At 47.2% G+C, this 21,993-nt stretch overlaps 1 protein-coding gene and 1 non-coding gene across 3 annotated transcripts in view; one reads left to right on the top strand and one right to left on the bottom strand.

Annotated features, from left to right (window-relative positions):
- LOC120876459 (katanin interacting protein) overlaps positions 1-21,993 on the bottom strand; it is a 235,688-nt gene that overhangs the window by 111,531 nt on the left and 102,164 nt on the right. For both annotated transcript variants that reach the window (XM_040258385.1, XM_040258393.1), the window contains 2 exons: positions 11,718-11,985; positions 3,539-3,670 (listed from right to left, as the gene is read on the bottom strand). In XM_040258385.1, the coding sequence (XP_040114319.1) occupies positions 3,539-3,670; positions 11,718-11,985 (400 nt within the window). The remainder of the gene's footprint in view (positions 1-3,538; positions 3,671-11,717; positions 11,986-21,993) is intronic.
- TRNAG-UCC lies at positions 9,846-9,918 on the top strand. Its single transcript has one exon. It is a non-coding gene; the product is annotated as a tRNA-Gly (tRNA).

Genomic DNA, 21,993 nt, shown 5'->3' with positions numbered 1-21,993 from the left:
TGTTATATATTTATATTACTGAATATTAGAAAAAATAGACCAAGTGACTCCAACCAGTGGGCTTTAGGTATGTCATTCTTTAGGACTAGGCGGGTGTAAGTGTGTCGCAAGCCAACAGCGGTTTAGTTGGCACCTGAGGGGCCATGCGATAGAGTGATTAGGGACAGATGCTCGGCAGCCAGGTCAGAGGATAAAGCGTCTGCCTGCAATGCAGGAGACCCAGGTTCGATCCCTGGGTTGGGAAGATCCCCTGGAGAAGGAAATGGCAACCCACTCCAGTATTCTTGCCTGAGAATCCCATGGACAGAGGAGCCTGGTGGGCTACAGTCCACGGGGTTGCAAAGAGTCGGACACGACTGAGCAACTTCACTTTCACTTCAACCTCTCCATGCCTGGGTTTCCTCTGTATGATAGTATTGATTACAGCGTACCTACTACACAGGGTTGTTCGGGTGATTAAATGTAAGATTAACATGTGTGGTACAAAACACAGCCTGGGAGCTGATTCAGGGTGTTTATAAGTGCTGGCTCTTCATTGTATTACCCAGAAATGTAAATATCTAGTGATCGCAGCCCACACATGAAGGAGGGAGGTCCCAGTGAGCCCAGTAGGCAACCAGAAAGGGTGCTAGACCACCACCAGGCTGCTCCCACTCTATCAGGGCCTCTGGAAGGTTCCTACACCATTGCACACTACCTTTGGCTTCATGTCCCACCTTGTTCTAGAGAAATTTAAAAGCCGTTATTAATTTTTCATGTAGAGTGAACACCAGCAGTACAGACTGGAGTCCTGTCGAGTTGAGCAGCAGTCAGTGGAGCCAGTCTGGGTGTAGAAGGAACGATAGCCCAGGAATCGTTACACTCTCCACCAGCTGACCTTCAACAAGGGCTTGCTTTGAGCCGGGTGCTCCTCTAAGCTGACTACCCATCCAGCCTTTTAATCCTTATAGTGACCCTCAGGGCAGAGTGCTCTTCTCTTTAAAAAAAAAAAAAGTATTTATTTATTTAGGCTGAGCTGGGTCTTTATTGCTGCAAGGGCCCTTCTCTAGTTGCCATGAGTGTGGGCTATTCTCTAACAGTGGTGCCCAGGATTCTCATCGGTGGCTTCTTTTGTTGTGGAGATTAGTTGCTCTGAGGCATATGGAATCTTCCCAGATTAAGGGTTCAACCCATATCTCCTGCACTGGCAGGCAGATTCTTTACCGCTGAGCCACCAGGGAAGCCCCAGAGTGCTATTCTTAGCTCCATTTGAGAGATGGGTGAAGGAGGCCCAGAGAGGTTAAGTAACCTGCCCAAGGTCACAGAGCTGGTAGGAAGAAGGGCAGGATTTGTACCAGGTGGTCAGGCTGCAGAGTCTGCCAGGTCTATTTTCTGCCAGGGTTGCTGGGCTGGTGGGCTGTCGGCCCAGAGCTGCTGGTGGCCCTCTCACCACGTCTAAGAGCTTTTCTGAGAATGAAGGGCAAAAAGGAGAAAGCTGAGCTGGGAGGTGGGAAGAGGCAGACGGCTGACACATTTTAATCACTGGGTCCGGCTGCACCCGTGATCACACCACCTTCAGAAGTTCATTTACATGGATTGATGTAGACGCTTTCCCTTCAGTCCACTCTTTTTATTACTTGCTATCTAAAACGCCTTGTCTTGGACTTCCCTGGTGGTCCGGTGGTTAAGAATCTGCCAGCCAATGCAGGGGACACGGGTTTGATTCCCGGTCTGGGGAGATTCCACACGCTGCAGAGCAACGAAGCCCGAGAACCACAGCTACTGCAGCCCTCGAGCCCTAGAGCCTGTGCTTAGCAAGGAGAAAAACCACCACAGTGAGAAGCCTGTGGCCCGCAACTAGGCCTGCACAACAATGAAGACCCAGTGCGGCCAAAAATAAAAGTAAGAAAATTAAAAAAAAAAAAAAAAGATAAAACATCTTGTCTTGTATTAGTATAGTGCTTTCTCCCAGTTGGGTGGGGTTTGATAAGGGTTAATCACTGAATGCCTGGGTGCCCCCTGCTCACAGTCCCCTGGCCAGACCTCCAACCGTGACCCCCAGAGCCAGAGCTCTCAAGGGTCAACACAGCTCACACCCAGGACTGAAAGGAGGGTCCCTCATCCACCCTGGGATGGGGAGCAGGCTTCTGCTCAGCACTGCCCTCTGCCCTCCCCCCACCGCCCCCCCAGCCAAGTGGTGCTCCACTTGCCCAGGGACCTTGCTTGGTGATGAAGCCAGTTTTGGCTCATTCCCTTTCCAGCCCTCTTCCAGGAACCACCTTCCAATTTGATGACTTGTTCTGGAATCCTTATCTCAGAGTCTGGTTCTGGGGAATCTAAACCAAGACAATATTCACATAGCAGGGAGCAAACGCTCAGTAAATTGCAAGGACTGTGGCCCCTTCTTCTGCCTCCTACCATCTGCCTGAGCTGCTTGGAAAAGAGCTTCAAGCTTGGAGTGCACTGATCCAGGCCTGGGTGGGGCTAGTGGTAAAGAATCCGTCTGCCAATGCTGGAGATGCCTGGGTGGGGAAGACCCCCCTGGAGGAGGGTATGGCAACCCACCAGTATTCTTGCCTGGAGAATTCCATGGACAGAGGAGCCTGGTGGGCTATAGTCCATGGAGTCGCAAAGAGTCAGACACGACTGAAGTGACTTAGCATGCACGCACACGTATATAAACTATATAATGTATATAAGTACATTATAAGTAAACATATAGTAAATATAATAATTGCTTACAGTGTTGGCTGGCTCAAGGCAAGTGCTCAATCATTAGACAGCCTGATTTCATTAAAAGGGTATCAGATTAATCTTTCACCATAAACTCCTTTGTACCTTTAGAATGTAGTATCATCTGCATGCATTGTTATCCATATAAAGTAAGAAATTTCATTTAAAAGTAAAAAGAAAAATAAAACAAACTTTCAGTCATAACCACATCTTAGCTATAGACCCAGAAATTAACTATGGCCATTAATTTTATGTGTCCACTCAACTGAGCCATGCAGAGTCCAGCTATTCAGTCAAAACCGGTAGTCCTGGCTTGCCACAACTAGAGAAAGCCCGCGCACAGCAACAAAGCCCCAACACAACCAAAAATAATAAAATAAATTAACTAATTCTAAAGAAGTAAAAACATAAATTTCTCCCTATAAATATATACATCCTACTGGTTCAGTTTCTTTGGAGACTTTTTGCTTTTTCAAAGTTTTTCTTTTTCTTTTTTAATGTGGACCATTTTTAAAGTCTGTATTGAATTTGCTACAATATTGCTTCTGTTGCGTGTTTTGATTTTTGGGGGGCCATGAGGCATATGGGATCTTAGTTCCCAGACCAGGAATAGAACCTGCATCCCCTGCCTTGGAAGGCAAAGTCTTAACCACTGAACCACCAGGGAAGTCCTTCTCTGGAGACCTTGACTAATGAGACATTTGCTAAAGATCAGCTCAGGCCTGGCGAAGGAGGGTGATGAAGCAAGGACTCCTCCTTTCTGGCACCCCAGTGACAGTGTTGCAAGCCCAGTGCCAAGTCCGATCATGGACCCTGGAACTCTTACTTGAGCACGCCCTGTCTTGATCCGGGAACATGGTCGGGGGCTGGGGACTCAGGTGTGGCTCAGGTTTGCTGGGAATGAAGACCTCAGCATTGTCCTTCCGCTTAGCAGACAAATTCCTTTCCTTTTTATTACCTGTAAAAAACACAATTGTTTATATGTCAAACACGGAGTGCAAGCAGAGATGGCACACTCTGCTCAGGCATCTGTTTATTTGTCTGTTCACTTATTCATTCAACAAATATTAATGGAACCCCTGCTCTGGCACCATGCTAGTTCGGAATTAGAGGTGTGAATAATGCAGACAACAAAATAAGTTTGCTGGTTTAAATAATAGCTAAAAAAAATAAATAGTACGAGTGGGCTGTGAATTTGGCAAAAGAACTATGAAGGTTTGAACATGACGCAGGTTTGGGGAGGGGGCTTCCCAGGTGGTGCCGTGGTAAAGAACCCGCCTGCCAATGCAGGGGATGCAAGAGACACGGGTTCAATCCCTGGATGGGGAAGATCCCCTGGAGAAGGAAGTGGCAACCCACTCCAGTATTTTTGCCTGGAGAACTCCGTAGACAGAGGAGCCTGGTGGGGTCGCAAACATGACTGAGTGAGTGAACATGAACACACGCATGCGAGTTTGGGGACAGTGGTTCCAGGGTTTTAGAACCAGCAAACGTTTAAGAACATGAGAAGACAGGGACTTTCCTGGTGGCCTGGTGGCTAAGACTCCATGCTGTCAATGCAGGGGACCCGGGTTCAATCAGCAGTCAGGAAACTAGATTCCACATGCTGCAACTAAGGGTTCACAAGCCATAACGAAGAGCAAAGATCCTGAGTGCTGCAGCTAAGACCCAGCACAGCCAAATAAATAAACAGTAAACAAAGAAGAACATGAGAGGACATGCTTGGGAAAGCAGTCCGGTGGGCAGCGAGGCAGGTGGCTAAATGGACTAAAGAGAAAAATCAGGGAGAAGAGTGTAGTTCCCGGACTTGGGAACCCCCAGCCTGGAAAGGCAGAAAGCCTCGGGAAGTTTCTGCTGAAATTCCGAGGAAATCCTGGGGTCTGTGATGGCCTAAAGGAGTGAAGCCCCAGAATCAAGGGCCCCGTGGGATTCTTGGCAGCTCAGGGTAGATAATGGGGACGTGGGTGACGTCTATCTGATTTGCACTAACTTCTCTGCCATTCCCCCCTTGACTTTGTGAAGGGCATATGTTTCTCTACACTTTCTAAAGTGGCTGGTCCCTGGTTGTCCTGACACCCTGGGCCCAAGGGCAGACCTGTGTGTGTCTGAGCCAGAACCCACCATGTCCAATGAGACAAGACGAAGAAAGGAGAAGGGCCAATGCTCAAATGGAGACTGACTGCCCAAGTGCTGAAAATATGCTGCTGATGGTAAGAATGACTGCTAGCATATATTCAGTTCTCCTCCAGACGACCCGGCACTGGGTCAGGCCCTTGGCACATGCTTTCTAGTGTATTTCCCTGGCCAGCCATCCTAGTGAGTGGAGGGTAGGCAGAATAATGGACCTCAAAATTGGCCACATCCTAATTCCCAGAAGCTGTGAATGTGTTAGGCGACAAAGCAAAGGGGAATTAACTGTGCTAATCAGCTGACCTTAAACTAGGGAGGTTATCTTGGATTATCCTGCTGGACACAATGTAATTACATGGGTCCTTAAAAGTGGGCTTCCCTTGTGGCTCAGATGGTAAAGAATCCGCCTGCAATGTAGGAGACTTGGGTTTGATCCCTGGATTGGGAAGATCCCCTGGAGAAGGAAAAGGCTACCCACTCCAGCATTCTGGCCTGGAGAATTCCATGGACTGTATAGTCCATGGGGTCACAAAGAGTCAGACACGACTGAGCAACTTTCACTCACTTCACTTAAAAGTGGAAGAGGGACGAAGTTTCAGCTGGGGATGATGAAAAAACTTCTGGTGAAAGACAGTGGTGATGGTTACATATAGTGTGAGTCTACTTCCTGACACCAATTTGTGCTCTAAAAAACAGTGAAGAAGGGAGCAGGGGACATGGGTTCAGTACCTGGTCTGGGAAGATTCCACATGCCGCAGGGCGACTAAGCCCGTGGGCCACAAAAAAGAGAAGCCACTGCAACTAGAGAGTTGCCTCCGAATACAGCAATGAAGATTCAGTGCAGCCAAAAGCGAATGAATACATTTTTTTTTAATGGTGAAGAAGATAAAAGAATAGAAATGTTATGTATAGAATGTTACAATATTATATACAGAACATTATAATAATAAAGAAAGGTTATGTATATTTTACCACAATAAAACACACACAAGTGGAAAAGGGCTGCTGATGAGGAGGGTCAAAGGGACATGTGACTATAGAAGAAAGCCACAGAGAGGCAATGCTGCTAGCTTTGGAGGTGGAGGAAGGAGCCAGGAGCCAAGGTGCGCAGCAGCCTCTAGAAGCTGGAAAAGGCAAGGAAACAGGTTCTCCCCTGGAGCCTCCTGTTGACACTGTGATTTTAGCCCATCACACTTACAACCCACAGAACTATAAGATAATAAATTTGCATCATTTTGCTCATTTGCTACAGCAGCCGTTGAAAACGGATACCTACTATTGCAGACTAAGGCGCTGAGGTTCAAGTCATTTTTCCAAGGTCACAAAGCTAGAAGTGATGGAATCAGGGTTTGAGCCCTCCCCTTAACCACTTTTGGCTTCCCTGATGGCTCAGATGGTAGAGAATCTGCCTGCAATGCAGGAGACCCTGGTTTGATCCCTAGGTCGGGAAGATCCCCTGGGGAAGGAAATGGCTGCCCACTCCAGTATTCTTGCGTTGGAAATCCCATGGACAGAGGAGCCTGGTGGGCTACAGTCCATGAGATCGCAGAGTCGAACACAACTGAGCAACTTAAAGCAACTTAACTGAGCAACTGCACACTTGCTTAACCACTTTATTGCCTTTCTACCGGCTCCCTCTTCTCCATAAGATGGCCCTCCGGCAGTTATGGAGGTCTACCTTGGCCATCAGAAGGCTATACGAGGCTATTTCCTAGGGCACCAAAGGACCCAGCCTCTGGGTGCAACCCTGGAACCCTCATGTCTTCATGGAAAGTAGGCTGGGACACTCGTGTTGCACCATGTTCCTGCCTGCCCCTCCCTCCTCTCCCAGGCTCACTCAGCTCCAGCCACACTGGCCCTTTGTGTGTCCTCGGGTACACCAAGCTCTTTCCCTGTTCAAACCCTTTATGCTTGCTGTTCCCTGGACCTGGAAGGCTGTTCCCATGGCTGCCCCCTTCTCCTCATTCCTGATTTAAACATCACCTCCTCTGAGAAGGCTGTTCTCACCATTCCAGCTACCAGCATCCTTCTCTGACCCTGATTCCCCAGCCAGTGTCCTGTCTTATAACATTCACAACTTTCAAGACCATCGGGGTACCATTCTTTCCTCCTCCCTGAATTTCTAACCTGACCCTGACCCAACTCTCCCCTTTCCAGTTACTGGAAAAATAACTTCTGCCTTTCTCTGTGCCACTCACTCACTGCTCCTTGCTCACCAGGAGGATGACTAGGATGGGAGAGAGTGGGGGCCAGAAGCCATCGGGGCTCAGTCCTCCCCTCTGGGCAGGGGAGTGGGGCAGGGGTTGCCATCAGGTCACATGGTCCCCTTCCAGATGCCATTAGCTTCTGGGGCCAGGGGGTTGTCTATAGTGGAGGGGCAGTACTGCCTAGCCACCAGTCCTATCAGTTGGAAAGGTGATCATTTGCTCCTCATCTATCCCATGGCTATCTCTCATTTGTTTCACAACTTAGAAGGGGAAACAGAGGGGCCTGGGGTTACTTACTGGATTCTCAAAGCCCAGTCATCACTCTGTAATCTCACCTGGTTTATTTATTTAGCCTTAGGCAGGAGGAGAAAGGGATGACAGAGGATGAGATGGTTGGATGGCATCACTGACTTGATGGACATGAATTTGAACAAGCTCCAGGAGTTGGTGAGGGACAGGGAAGCCTGGTGTCCATGCAGTCCATGGGGTCTCAAAGAGTCGGACACGACTGAGCAACTGAACTGAACTGAACTGAACTGGAAGGTTAACAGTACAGGCTCTGGGCTCAAACTGCTGCAGATTCACTTCTGCTCTGCTCCTTCCTGGCTGTGTGACCTTGGACGAGTTATTTGACATCTCTGTGCTTCATTCTCCCCATCGGCAAAACAAGTGCAATGACAAGACTTTCCTTGGGTCTGTGGGGAGGATTGAATGAGGGATTATATGTAAAGCCCTTGGAACAGTGGTTGGCTCATATCAGTAACAACTCAGTGTTGGCAGTTGTTATTATTTATCTGGTTATGTGCTTATTGTCAGGGTTCCCAGATGGTACTAGCGATAAAGAACCCGCCTGCTAATGCAGGAGATGTAAGAGACGTAGGTTTGATTCCCAAGTCAGGAAGATCCCCTGGAGGAGGGCATGGCAACCCACTCCAATATTCTTGCCTGGAGAATCCCCATGGATAGAGGAGCCCGGTGAGCTATAGTCCATGGGGTTGCTAAGAGTCAGACATGACTAAGCAACTAAGCATGCACGCATGCTTATTGTCTGTTTTCTCTGCTAGGATTACGTGATGTAGGAGAATGACTGGGCTTGTCCTGTCCTGGCATAGTGCCTGGGCCATGATACATGCCCAGTAGATGAATAAAGGAACAGCCCAGAACCAGGTACATCTTTTCAGGTTACTGCGGACTCCTCTTGAGTAAATGCTCAGGAATGGCTCAGAACTCCAATCCTATGCTAGAGTCTGGGGGGACCTTGTAACAGGCCTCCTGCTCCCCTCTGTGGGAGCCTGTCCCCTGCTGAAGCTAAGAAGCTGCAGATGAAAGCAGTGGCTGAGGGTGGCAAGTAGGGGGCATGTGCCCTGCCCTCCACCCCCAGCAGACATCACCACGATCAATGTGGGGCCTGCCAAGCAATCTGTTTAAAAATGTAAAACAGCAAAAAAGTGAAGTTCTCTCTTTCCGCTTATAGGAAAGTATCACTCTTAAGGGCTTCTCCAGTGGCTCAGCAGTAAAAGAATCGACCTGCAATGCAGGAGACCCAGGTTTGATCCCTGGGTCGGGAAGATCCCCTGGAGAAGGGAATGGCTACCCATTCCAGTATTCTTGTTGGCAAATCCCATGGACAGAGGAGCCTGGGGGCGGCTACAGTCCATGGGGTAGCAGAGTCAGGCATGACTTAGGGACTAAACAACAATGACTCTTAAACTGCCTGGGGTCCCACTGCTCTCCTTCAATGACCTGGTCTTTCACACCTGGAAATGAATGTCATGCTCACACCACATCCCCGACTTCCAGGACAGGGGCCCAGTCAATCTCTTCACAGCCTTTCCCTCCTTCTGTCCCGCTGGAGGAAATACAGCCACAGCAAGGATGCAGCCCCCCTGGGTCTCACTCAGAAGTGCATCAACACTCCCTGATCACCAGATGCTTTAGCAGGGTGGCACGAAAGTGTCAGTTGCTCAGTTGTGTCTGACTCTTTGCGACCCCATGGACTGTAGCCCAGCAGGCTCTTCCGTCCGTGGATTTCTCCAGGCCAGAAGTGGAGTGAGTTTCCATTTCCTCCTCCAAGGGAACTTCCTGACACAGAGACTGAACCCAGGTCTCCTGCACTGCAGGCAGATTCTTTACTGTCTGAGCCACCCAGCAGGTGGGGTTGGGGCAGGGGTGGGCGGAGGGGGCATAAGTCTTTGCTTTACTTGACAAAGATCCCTGAATGACTTGAATGTGCCAGGTGAGGGCTGCATGCTGGAGATGCAATGGAGGGGAAGAGTTGGACTGTGCCCTGGTGGTGGAGCTCACAGGCCAGAGGGGAAGAAAGGCAACTGGGGGCAGGGAGACCAGGGCCAGATGATGCTACAGGAGCAGAGGAGGCAGCAACCTAGCTGGCTGGGCTGGGAGTGTTAAGAAGGCTTCCTGGAGGAAGCAGCCTCTGGGAAAAGCAAGGAGCTGGGTTTCATGGGTCAGAGTGGAGAGGAAAGGAAAGGTAGTGATCTCTGTGGAGGGAACAGCCCAGCAAGGAGGAGAGAGGGTGTCCAAGGGACAAATGTTCTCCTGTCTGCAGACCTCAACCTTGGGGTATAGATTTTCCAGATCTGCTTGTTCTTATGTACCCCTCAAGACTCATATGGTCAAGTCCTAATCCCAGCAACTCAGAATGTGACTGTGTTTGGAGATAGCATCTCTAGAGAGCTAGTTAAGGTATTAATAAAATGAGGCCTTTAGAGTAGGTGCTAATCCAACATGACTGGTGTCCTTATAAGAAAAGGAGATAGGACCCAAGAACAGGAGACTTCCCTGGTGATCCAGTGGTTAGGATTCAGTGCTTCCAATGCAGGGGGCCCAGGTTCGATCCCTGGTCAGGGAACTAGAGTCTACATGTGGCAACTAAGAGTTTGCATGGTGCAACTAAAGATATTGCATGCTCCAATGAAGACCCAGTGCAGCCAAATAAAAATAAATAAATAAGATAAGGTCATAGAAAAAAAAAAAAGACATAGGAACACACAGAGGGAAGTCCAGGTAAGGACACAGGGAGAAAGTGGCCATCTGCAATCCAAGGATAGAAGCCACAGAAGACACCAAGTTTGCCGACACCCTAATCTTGGACTCCAAGCCTCCATAACTATGAAAAAATACATAACTGTGACTGTTGAAGCCACCTCTGGTCTGTGTACTTTGTTATAGCATCCTGAGCAGACCAGTACGCTCACTGCCTGACTTCAAATACTCCCTTATTTCTTTTCTTTGGTTCACCCAGTTTTGGGAAAAATGAGCTCAGAATGGAGAGGGAGGAGGAAGCAGAGGCCATGCCAGCTGGGGATCAGAGACGAGGACTATTGTAGATGGGCCCCTCCTTGCCAAACCCACCAATTGTTTTGCTGACTTTACTTTCTAGGGTGGTTTTTTTTTTTTTAAGATTTTTTTTTTCATGTGGACCATTTTTAAAGTCTTTGTTGAATTTGTTACAATATTGTTTCTGTTTTATGTTTGTTTGTTTTTTTGCTGCAAGGCATGTTGCATCTTAGCTCCCCAACCAAGGATCAAACTCACAACCCCGGCACTGGAAGGTGAAGTCTCAATCGCTGGGCTGCCAGGGATGTCCCTTCTAGGGTCCTTCCTGAAAAGCCTTCTCTAGTGGACTACTGCCATGGGTGCCCATCTGTTTTCCTTCTCCTTCAGATGCTCTTTGATTTTTTTTCTTTGGAAACTCCTATCTCTCTCCATGTGGTCTGGGTGGTGATAATCATACCCCTAGTTCTGTTGGCTGGACCTGGCCAATCAGAGCCACAGTGACTAGTTCAGAGATGCCACCCCGTATGGGTTCAGGAGCCAAGCCTGGGGATTTTCTAGAACTTTTAGGAAGAAAAATCCACTTTCTGATCAAGTTGCAAAGCCAGTGTCTCAATTCTGTGTCTATATGTGGAGAATCCATGTAAGGATGGTACCAAGATGAAAGAAGGCAGAGATAAGAGGAAGAAGGAGAGGGTAGGAGGGAGGAGGAGAAGAGATATGAGTCCTGCTATAGTCCTGGAAATAAACCCACAATACTCATTGGAAGGACTGATGCCAAAGTTGAAGCACCAATACTTTGACCACCTGATGCAAAGAACCGACTCATTGGAAAAGACCCTGATGCTGGGAAAGACTAAGAGTAGGAGGAGAAGGGAGTAACAGAGGATGAGACGGTTAGATCACATCACCAACTCAATGGACATGAATTTGAGCAAACTTCGGGAGAGAGCGGAGGATAGAGGTGCCTGGCATGCTACAATTCACGGGGTGGCAAAGAGTCAGACACGGTTTAGCAACTGAATAACAGCAACAACACAGTCCTGGACTCCTCAGTTATCCAGGTCAATAAACAGTCCCTTTCGCTTAAGTCAGTTTCATCAGCCAGTTGGTGTGTAGATGCTGATAAACATCCTACAGTGCACAGGACAGCCCCCTACAACTATCTGCCAGACTTTACCATCTGGAATTTCAGGGTCATTTATAAGCTTTTGGGAGCCTTCACCTTTGGCAATCAGCAGAGACTTGAACTGATATACACCCTGGCCTGTGAGACAGTCTACGCAAAGCTGAAAATCAAAGTGCCGCTGGAAATTTAAGCCCTACTATTAGAGACATCAAAGGCAAAGAAATGCCGCATAAGACAGGGCTTACTTTTGGAAGTTGGGTTAAACTCCAGCACTATGAGGGTGTCTGGGCCCTGGGGAGGGCGTTCTTCTGTCTCCTGGTCCTCGGGAGCATCTTTCTGCACTGAGTCCCTTCGGGAAAGAGGGGAGTCATCTCTGGGACAGCCCACCAGCACCTGCTCCTCGGGCTCCGGCTCAGGGAGTACATCTTCTTCGATAGAGTCATACTCATCACTGGAACCATCCTTTTCTTTCCTTTGTAGATTGACACTAAGTTCCAGGCTTTTTCTTAGCTCCTGCCAAAGTCAAGAAGAGAAGGAAAAAATGAAATATGTTCCTTTGAGGAAAAATGCCTTTGAAAATAGATCACAGGAATCAAAGAACTATTTCCATCAAACTAACATTTACTAAAACCGTCTCAACCCATGTGTCATCCTCACTTTGAAGATGAGAAAATAAAGGGGCAACGAGCAACTCCCTTCTGGACTGAGCAACATTTATAGTACTAATTGTGGTTTCACACGCTGAGGATGCCACTAAACTGTGTGTGTAACAATTTTGACGTGGGGGCTTGTTAAAACAGATTGTGGAGTCCCATCCCCTGAGTTTCTGATTCAGTGGGCCCGGATGGGGCCTGAGAACTTGCATTTCTAACAAGGTGATGCTGATGCTGCTGGTCCAGGGACCACACCTTGACTATGAAATCCCAAAGGTCTCCAAATGATCCTGATATTCCAGGTGGTAAAATGTCTGGCAGATGGTTGTGGGGGGCTGCCCTGTACACTGAAGGATGTTTAGACGCACCTATAAACATTGTAACATTTGGTTCTCAACTATAGTGGCTTGATTTTGTGTGTGTGTGTGTTTCATCTCCATGAGACTGTGGATTTACAATCTTGAGACCAAGCATTAAGATCTATACTTATGGTGATCAGAAAATTGATCGCTGAAGCCAGGATAATTTGGAAACAGAATAAGGGTACTCCTGCCTTTACACTGGCACAAAAGTATACCCTGGACCGTCTGTGGAAACCAGTGTGTTTTGTCAGTCTAGCTGTGCTCTCTCTGTAGCCTTTGTCATAATTAACATAGATGTGAGACCCTGAGAAACAGTCAAGTTTACAGTTGACCATAAATTTAAGACCTATGTGGTAGGCTGAATGATGGGGCTTCCCTGGTAGCTCAGCTGGTAAAGAATCCACCTGCAATGCAGGAGACCCCAGTTTGATTCCTGGGTCAGGAAGATCCCCTGGAGAAGGAATAGGCTACCCCCTCCAGCATTCATGCCTGGAGAATCCCATGGACAGAGGAGCCTGGTGGGCTACAGTCCATGCAGAGGCAAAAAGTTGGGCAAGACTGAGTGACTACGCACAGCACAGCACAGGCTGGCTAATGACTCCCCAAAGACGTTGAAGTCCTGATCCCTGGGCCCAGCGAATTTGTGAGGGCTCATGAAGGGAGACCATATAGAAAACTTTGATCATCTTAGAGAAATCATCGTAAAAAGCCTGATGATAGAATTATGGACATCAAAGATGTTGCTGGGAAGGGTTCAGGAAATAAGCAACATGTTATTGGGAACTAAAGGGCAGAAAATCTTGTTATGTGGCAGCAGAATCTTAGCCAAACTGTGTCCCATAGTTATGTGGAATTTTAAATGATACACTTGAATATTTAGCCAAAGAGAGTTCCAAGCAAAGAGTTAAAGATACAGTCTGGTCTCTTCTTGCTGCTTACAGTAAAATGCTAGAGGACAGGGACAGACTGAGAAAAGAATTGTTAAGTAAAAAGGAACTGGGATTTGATGATTTGGGAAGCTCTCAGCCTATCCAGATCACAAAAGATGCTAATTAGGAAATTCACGGTTAGAAAAGCCTGGGTATAAGTGGCTGTGGCTCAGATGGTAAAGAATCTACCTGCACTGCGGGAGACCCGGGTTCAATCCCTGGGTTGGAAAGATCCCCTGGAGAAGGGCATGGCAACCCACTCCAGTATTTTTGCCTGGAAAATCTCCATGGGCAGAGGAGCCTGGTGGGCTACAGTCAATGGGGTTGCAAACAGTTGGACGTGACTGAGTGACTGAGCACAGCACTGTTAGAAAAGCATGCTCTGGAGGAAAAATGAAGGGTGTGGCTGGACAACCTTTGGCTAAAACCTCAGAAGGATCCACAGTTTAGAGTATTCAATAAAACTGAGGGTTCCTTGAAGAGATGAGACATGTGACTCATGAATCCCCTTAGACAGCTCAGTGGAAGCCAGGAATAGAGATAGGATTATCCAGGAAAGATTTGTGGTGGAGTCTCCTGTTCACTCTCTAGGAGTGAATCCTAGAGACACACATAGGAAGTTCACGTGGTTTTTGAGAATGTCATACCAGCAGAAACACTGCCAGCCTGGACTGACTGAGAGGGAGAAAGGAGAAAATAAAAGAAGGCTGTCAGACTCCCAAAATTCTACAGGCAGGAAACAGGTTGATAAAGCTGGGTAGCTGCAAACACATGCTACCCTTCATGGAAGAGGAAGAATGACTCTCAGGGTGGAGCCATGGGCCCAGAGGGTGGAAACCTGGGCCACAGAGAATTATTCCCATGCCTTGAAACCTAATGGAGCTTGCCCAGTTGGATTTCAAAACTGCTTGGGTTTGGTGACTCTTTTGTTTGTTTGTTTTCCTTTAGTTTTCTGTCTATTGTCATGAGAACATCTGTAATTGTAAGACTGTGCCTGAACCACCACTGTATTTTGGAGCAGATAATTCATTTTCTATTTTACAAGTTCACAGAGGGAGAGAAATTTTGTTCTAAGAAAAGTAACATTCATAGTCTCACTCCTACACAATTTAGATGTAAATGATGAGATTTGAAAGTTTTGAGAAGATGATACTTGGACGATATTTTGGACTTAAGCTGGCACTATAATGGGTTGAGACTTTGGGGACCCTTCAGATGGATGGATGTATTTTGCATGTGGACATGAATCTTTCAGGGCCAGAGGGCAGACTGTTGTGGGCCCCAAAGATGTCCATGTTCTCATCCCCTGGATGGTGAATGTCACCTTATGTGGTAAACAAACTTCACAGATGTGATTAAGTTAATGATCTTGAGATGGGGAAGATTATCTGGATATCTAGGGAGGGTCTATGTAATCCCAAGGGTCCTACTAAGAGGTGGCAGGAAGATCAGCATCAGAAGAAGATATAAAGATGGAAGCAGAGGTTAGGAAGGAGAGAAGATGCTACACTCCTGGGCCAGAAGGAAGAAAGGGCACAAGCCAAGGAATGTTAGGTGGCCTCTAGAAGCTGGAAAAGGCAAGGGAATGGATTCTCCCCTAGAGCTTCTAGAAAGAACATAGGTCTGAGGATGTCTTGACTTTAGACCAGTGAAGCTGAATTTGGACTTCTGAGCTCTATAACTTAAAGTAAACCACTAAGTTTGTGGTAAGTTGTTAACAACAACAATAGGAAACTTTTTGGCGGGGCGGGGGGCCGTGCCATGAGGCTTGAGGGACCTTAGTTTCCCAATCACTTGGCCAGACGGTGGCCTGGTGGCCAGACGGTAAAGAATCCACCTGTGATGCAGGAGACCCGGGTTCCATCCCTGGGTCAGGAAGATCCCTGGAGAAAGGAATGGTTATCCACTTTAGTATTTTTGCCTGGAGAATTTTGGGGACAGAGGAGCCTAGTGGGCTTCAGTCCAAGGGGTCGGGTTGCAAAGAGTTGTAAAGAGTTAGAAAGCGACTGAGTGACTAACACTTTCACTTTTTTATAGTTTCCCAATCAGGGATCAAACCCAACCCCCCGGGGCAATGAAAAGCACCAAGTCCTAACCATTGGACCACCAGGGAATTTCCCAGGACACTAATACAGCTATCTGCCTATTACACCTCTCTTCCTCCCACCCTGCCCAATGTCAAGTATCAGTGTTGTTTATTGAACAAATAGAACACTGCCTGGTACATAGTAGATGCTTGACAAATATTTGCTGAATGACTAATTTATGTCAGTGACTGGGTAGGGGTGGAGAGCACCCACCTGCCTCGGAGGTGACATGAGTGATGTGACTCATGGCAAGTAACTTAACTTCCCTGATCTGCATTTTGATATCCCTAAAAAATGAGCTAAAAAATCCCAGCCTTGCTGAACTGTTTTATTAAAGTAGTGATGTGAACTGTGGATGATTCTGCCCCCCAGGGGATATTTGGCAATGACTGGAGATGTTTTTGGTTGTACCTAGGGGAAGGGAGTGCTAGAGGCAACTGGTAGGTAAAGCTGCTGAACAGGGATGCCGCTAAACATTCTAGAATGTACAGGACAGTTCCCACAACAAAGAATAATCTGGTCAAATGTCAGTGGTGGTGTGACTGGAAAAGCGTATATGAAAGGGAACACGTATTTACCAAAGGCATTTAAAAAGATAATAACAAGGTCTTCTAATTGAGTGTACTGACATGATCCATGCAACCTGCGTGGATGCCAGACTGAGGTCGCGGCTCGTGTCTTCAAAGTCTGATTGTGGTGGGCAGTTGGAGGACAGAGTTACTGCTCCTCCACAGGGAAACATGAGTTGCTGGGTGGCCTGCTGTTTAACAGCAGAGGCACTGACTGTAAAGCAGCAATCCTTTCCAGTGGAATAATGCTCTGCACTTTACAAAACAGTTTCAACTCCTTCTTTCATTTGATCCTCACAATAACTCTGCAAGATAGGCGGGTGGGGTGAAAGGTACCCTAATGATAACATGAAATCCTGTTACAACGGGATGAGCAATTGGCTCCTGTTCTTAGCCCACTCTCCCCCCAGTCTCAGATGGGGTCATCTTCAGTTTTATGTTCTGCCGAGGTGAAGGCAAGGATGAGTGAGAAAACAGAGGGCAAACTCCTTGGGACTCCCCTGGTGGTCCAGTGGCAAAGACTTCCTGCTTGCAAATGCAGGGGGCCTGGGTTCCATCCCTGGTCAGGAACCAGATCCCACATGTTGGAACCAAGAGTCTGCATGATACAACTAAAAATCCCACATGCCACAGTGAAGATCAAAGATCCCACGTACCACAACTAAGACCCACGTAACGCAACTAAGACCCAACACAGCCAAACAAACAAATAAGTATTAAAAACAAACAAACAGTGGGCAACCCCTCTTTCGGCCTCCCTAGTATGATCATCCAGTTATGTGAGTCAAAATGATTAAATGGGTGCCAGCAAACTGGGAGATTCCTAGCTGGGAGACTGCGGCGCCTTCCAGGAAATCTTGATCAGTCCCAGGGCCCAGAATCCTGCCTACTAATGTCTAAGGCCGAGGAGAGCCATCCATCATCCACCCTCAGTTCCAAGAGATATTTGGATGGGACGTTAGGACTGAGCTTCCCTGATGGCTCCACCAGTAAAGAATCCACTTGCAGTGCAGGAGACTGGGGTTCAATTCCTGGATTGGGAAGATCCCCTGGAGAAGGAAATGGCAACCCACTCCAGTATTCTTGCCTCGAGAATCCCATGGACAGAGGAGCCTGGTACAGAGTCGGACACGACCGAGCAACTAACCCTTAGGATTCTAGAACCCACGGCCAACTGAGCAGGTTCCCTCCAGCCTCTTCGTTACCTTCACTGGGTGGCAACCTCATAGTTTAAGTGACTGAATTTCTGGAGTCCCCCCAACTTGGGGTCTATAAACTTCAAGCAGGTCCAACTTGTCACAATGATTAGATGGCAGAGTCATGACATGTACCCTCAAGCCCTGATCCCTGCTCCTTCTAGATTAGAAGTGAAGTTGCGCAGTCATGTCCGACTCTTTGCGACCCTATGGACAGTAGCCTACCAGGCTCCGCCGTCCATGGGATTTTCCAGGCAAGAATACTGGAGTGGGCTGCCATTTCTTTCTCCTGGGGATCTTCCCAACCCAGGGATCGAACCCGGGTCTCCTGCATTGCAGACAGACACTTTACCGTCTGAGCCACCAGGGGAGCCCCCCTTCTAGATTATCCAACTGTAAAACAGACACTTTCATGGCCCAACCAAGGGTGAAGAAGATGCGGTCACTGTTATCATCTTTTTATTTCCACACACAGGCGTGCTACACTAAGGGCTGAGGTAATGGTGGGGAGTAAGCAAAGGGAAAGTGAAAGTGTTAGTAGCTCAGTCGTGTCCTACTCTTTGCAACCCCATGGACTGTAGCCCGCCAGGCTCCTCTGTCCATGGGATTTCCCAGGCAAGAATACTGGAGTGGGTTGCCAATCCCTTCTCCAGGGGATCTTCCTGACCCAGGGATCGAACCTGGGTTTCTTGCATTGCAGGCAGATTCATAACCATCTGAGCCACCAGAGAAGCAAGATGGCAAAGGCTCAGACAATCAACCATAAAGAAAAAGAAACTTTTTCCCTGGTGCTCCCAGTGCAGGGGGCCTGGGTTCAATCTCCAGTTAGGGAACTAGATTCTGCATGCCTGCAATGCCAACTAAAGTTCATTCATGCCACGATGAAGACTGAAGATCCCATGTGCCATAACTAAGACCCGGCACAAAGATAAATATATAAATATATTTTTAAATTAGATAGATAAATATTTAGATAAATATTTTTTTTAATTGAAAAAAAATCACTACGGCTCTTGGATGCCAAGTGGATTCTGAGAGGTGGGTCAGGATGGAGGCAGGGCAGACAGTTGCAGGTAAAGAGGAAGGTGGTGGCAGAAGTGGGAATGGGAGATGCATTTTTGAGATGTATTTTGGAGGCCAAGACACAGAAATGCTGACTAGAAATGAACCACGTGCATACCCTCCACTGCTGTCCGTCTAGAAATTTATCCTTCAGCCTTCAGCAGCAAAGACTGTTGAGGCGTCATTTACAATAGAGAATGGTCTGCGTATTCATCTGTCAGAGATCGGTTACATTACTACCAGAGCAGGCGTCCACGGAGCTCCAGGCAGCGCTTACAGAGAATAAGGCAGATCTTGTGTGCTTATTCAGAAAAAAAACAGGTTTAAGTAGAAGAAGCACGTTGATAAATGTACCTATACACCTGATTTTAAAAATAATTACCATATTTATATGTATGAAAGTGAAAGTGTTAGTCGTTCAGTCGTGTCCAATTCTTTGCGACCCCATGGACTGTAGCCTGCCAGGGCTTCTCTGTCCATGGGATTCTCCAGGCAAGAAAATACTGGAGTGGGTAGCCTTTCCCTTCTCCAGGGGATCTTCCTGACCCAGGAATTGAACCCTCGTCTCCTGCATTGCAGGTGGATTCTTTACCATCTGAGCCACATACACATAGGCATACAAAATGCCTGGAAAAATAAACATCAGACTATTAACAACATTCTTCATTGGGGGTGGCATTATGGGAGCTTTGTTTTACTTAAATGTTTTACCTTAAATGGCAATTAATTTTTATTTATATATTTTTGGCTGCGCTGGGTCTTCATTGCCATGCTCAGGCTTCTCATTGAGGCGGCCTTGCTTGTTGCAGAGCATGGGCTCTAGATGTGCGGACTCAGTAGTTGGGGCTCTCGGGCTAGTTGCCCCACAGCATGAGGAATCTTCTTGGATTAGGGATCAAACCCATGTCCTCTGCAGTGGCAGGTGGATTCTAATTCACTGTACCACCAGGGAAGCCCAGTTTTACTTAATTTTTCATTGTAGGCATTGTTCTCAATTTTATAAATAGAAAAAAAAAAGGTATTTACATTTACGTTTAAATCCTGCTCCTTCCTCCTGAAACTAAATTCCCTATAGGAGTGGTCAGAACAGTGGTGTGGAGGACACTCAACAGTCAGTTGTCTGAAAAGTCCCTGATCTCTAGCCCTGGAACATCTTCTCTCTGAAACAGTGATTCCGAAATAGGTGAGCAGTAGCACTTGACACCATCAGATGATGGAACAGCCTGACTTCCTGTATCCAATAGACAGTGGTCCAGATTCGAGAGGAACAGCATCATCAATCTTAACAGGAAGAGACTGTGGGCACGTGGAGTTGGTGATGGACAGGGAAACCTGGCATGCTGCAGTCCACGGAGCTGCAAAGAGTCAGACACGACTGAACTGAACTGAACTGAAATATACCACTACAAGTCCTGCTCAGGAAGAACCTCCAGAGGACAAGATCCAAACAAAGAAAAGTCAAGTCAAAATAAAGAACATGGGGGCTTCCCCGGTGGTCCGGTGGTCAAGAATCCGCTTTGCAATGCAAAGGACACAGGTTCGATCCCTGGTCAGGGAAGATCCCACATGACTAGGGCAACTGAGCCCGGGTGCCCACGCTCTAGAGTCTGTGCTCTGCAATAAGAGAGGCCACCACAGTGAGAAGCCCTCTAACCGCAACTAGAGAGCAGCCCCCACTTGCTGCAACTAGAAAAAGCCCTTGCGTAGCAATGAAGACCCAGTGCAGCCAAAAATAAATAAGTATTAAAAAAAAAAAAACACAGAGACCAGTAGACGCTGTGATGAAAGGTCTAACAGTGAACACTGATGCCATTTAGTGATTAAAGAAATACAGGGGACCCTTGAACAACACAAGAGGTTGGGGTGCTGACCCCCCAAGGGGTTGAAAACCCATGCACTGCTCTCTCTGCCTCAAAAGCAAAGGAATTGATCAATGGCTTGCCCAAGAGCAGGAAGCTGAAGCAGTCTGTCTGGATAGATAAGGACTCAAATCCTAGTTCTTTTAATTCCACATATTGTGATCTACAATGGAGCATAATCTCTTCCCTATACTTACAGATCTATAAAACAAAAATATAAGAACTGTATTTATTAAAAAAAAAAAAAAACCCTGTGTACAAGTGGACCCATGCAGTTCAAACCCATGTTGTTTAAAGGTCAACTGTATTAGACAATCATGTGTATGCAGGTCACGAAATGTAACACTCTAAGCCTAAGCTCTTAGCTAAACTCACGGAACTGGAAGAGGGCAGGCAGTGTGGGTGTACCCTGGCATCATTTTCCATAGCAGATGAGTCGGTTCAAATCCGTCTTAAGTGGAAACAAGAGTTTTTTTTAAAATGGCAACACTGGCCTCTTAATATTTTGTTCATAATTTATTAAACTGATGGGATATTTTAAGAAATCTTACTTGTGATAAAGAAATCTGAATTTCAATCATCCCTTCTGTTTCAATTTGGTTTTGCTCCTTTTAAACTAACTCAAATTTAAATGCCATAATTGTATTTACTATGTATATACACATATATAGTAAATATACATGTATTATACATAAAAGGAGCCTAGATTCGTATGGCTGCTATCTTCTTCACAAAGGAAAATAACACATTTGCTCACACTGAAAGAGCAAAATTTAGGAACCTAGGCCCTTATAATGCCCATGTGATTGAGAACCATCTGTTCCAGGGGCAAAGGGGAGCTGAACTAAGTAGACACATTCCCTCGAGAAAGTTATTCAAACCCTTTCCATCTGGAAAGATGAGGACCTTGGGCTGGTGGCTTTGAAAGCCAACCTGCCGACACTTCAAAGGGATACCATGCTGGGCCATCTACCAGTGGCTTTGAAGCTCTCATCCCGAAATGCCTCTGTGAAAACTTACTTTACAGCTTTGCTTCAGAACCTTGTTATATGCAATTTCAATGCTCAGCCCTTAAAATGTTCAGTTCAAGCCCTTTCAGAAGAAAGCCTTCTGCATGGAGGCCAGCTGCAAACACCACAGGTGGAAAGCAGATGACGGGGCGGTATACAAATTGGCCTCCTTGCTGGAGAGCCAGGGAGGAGACGGAGGGAAGGAAGGAGGCTGGACCGGTAGCTAAAAGGCAGCTGAGGGTTGATGGTCAGTGGATTAGTGCCTTACATTCCTGGTCTTCTCTCTTTTCTGTTGGGCTAGGAAAAGAGCAAAACCAGACAGGTCACCATAACACACGAAATGTCTGCAACAGTCGTGTGTGCATGTGTGTGCTGGTAGTGCACGCGTGTGTGCTAGGTCACTTCAGTCGTGTTCCACTCTTTGAGATCCCATGGACTGTAGCCCACCAGGCTCCTCTGTCCATGGGATTTTTCAGGCAAGAATACTAAGGGTTACCATTTCCTCTTCTGGGGGATCTTCCCCACCTAGGGAATCGAACCCGTGTCTCTTACATCTCCTACACTGGCAGGCAGGATCTTTACCACTAACACCACCTGGGAAGCCCCTGCAATAGTAGCAACAGCAACTATAATATCAACAACATCAACCTGCCAATTACAAAGCTTTTGCCACATATCAGGCACCAAGCTAGCCCCTCTATGAGCCTCATCTCCCTGCAGTCTCCCACCATCCCTGTGTGAGGGTGTCCTTATCTTTTTTTTTTTTTGGCCACACTGGGGAGCATGTGGGATCT

Source organism: Oryx dammah, unplaced genomic scaffold (assembly GCF_014754425.2).
Source record: "Oryx dammah isolate SB20612 unplaced genomic scaffold, SCBI_Odam_1.1 HiC_scaffold_2, whole genome shotgun sequence".
Lineage (NCBI taxonomy): Eukaryota > Metazoa > Chordata > Mammalia > Artiodactyla > Bovidae > Oryx > Oryx dammah.
The sequence above is the reverse complement of the archived record's forward strand: the minus strand, read 5'-3'. Positions and strand labels throughout refer to the sequence as shown.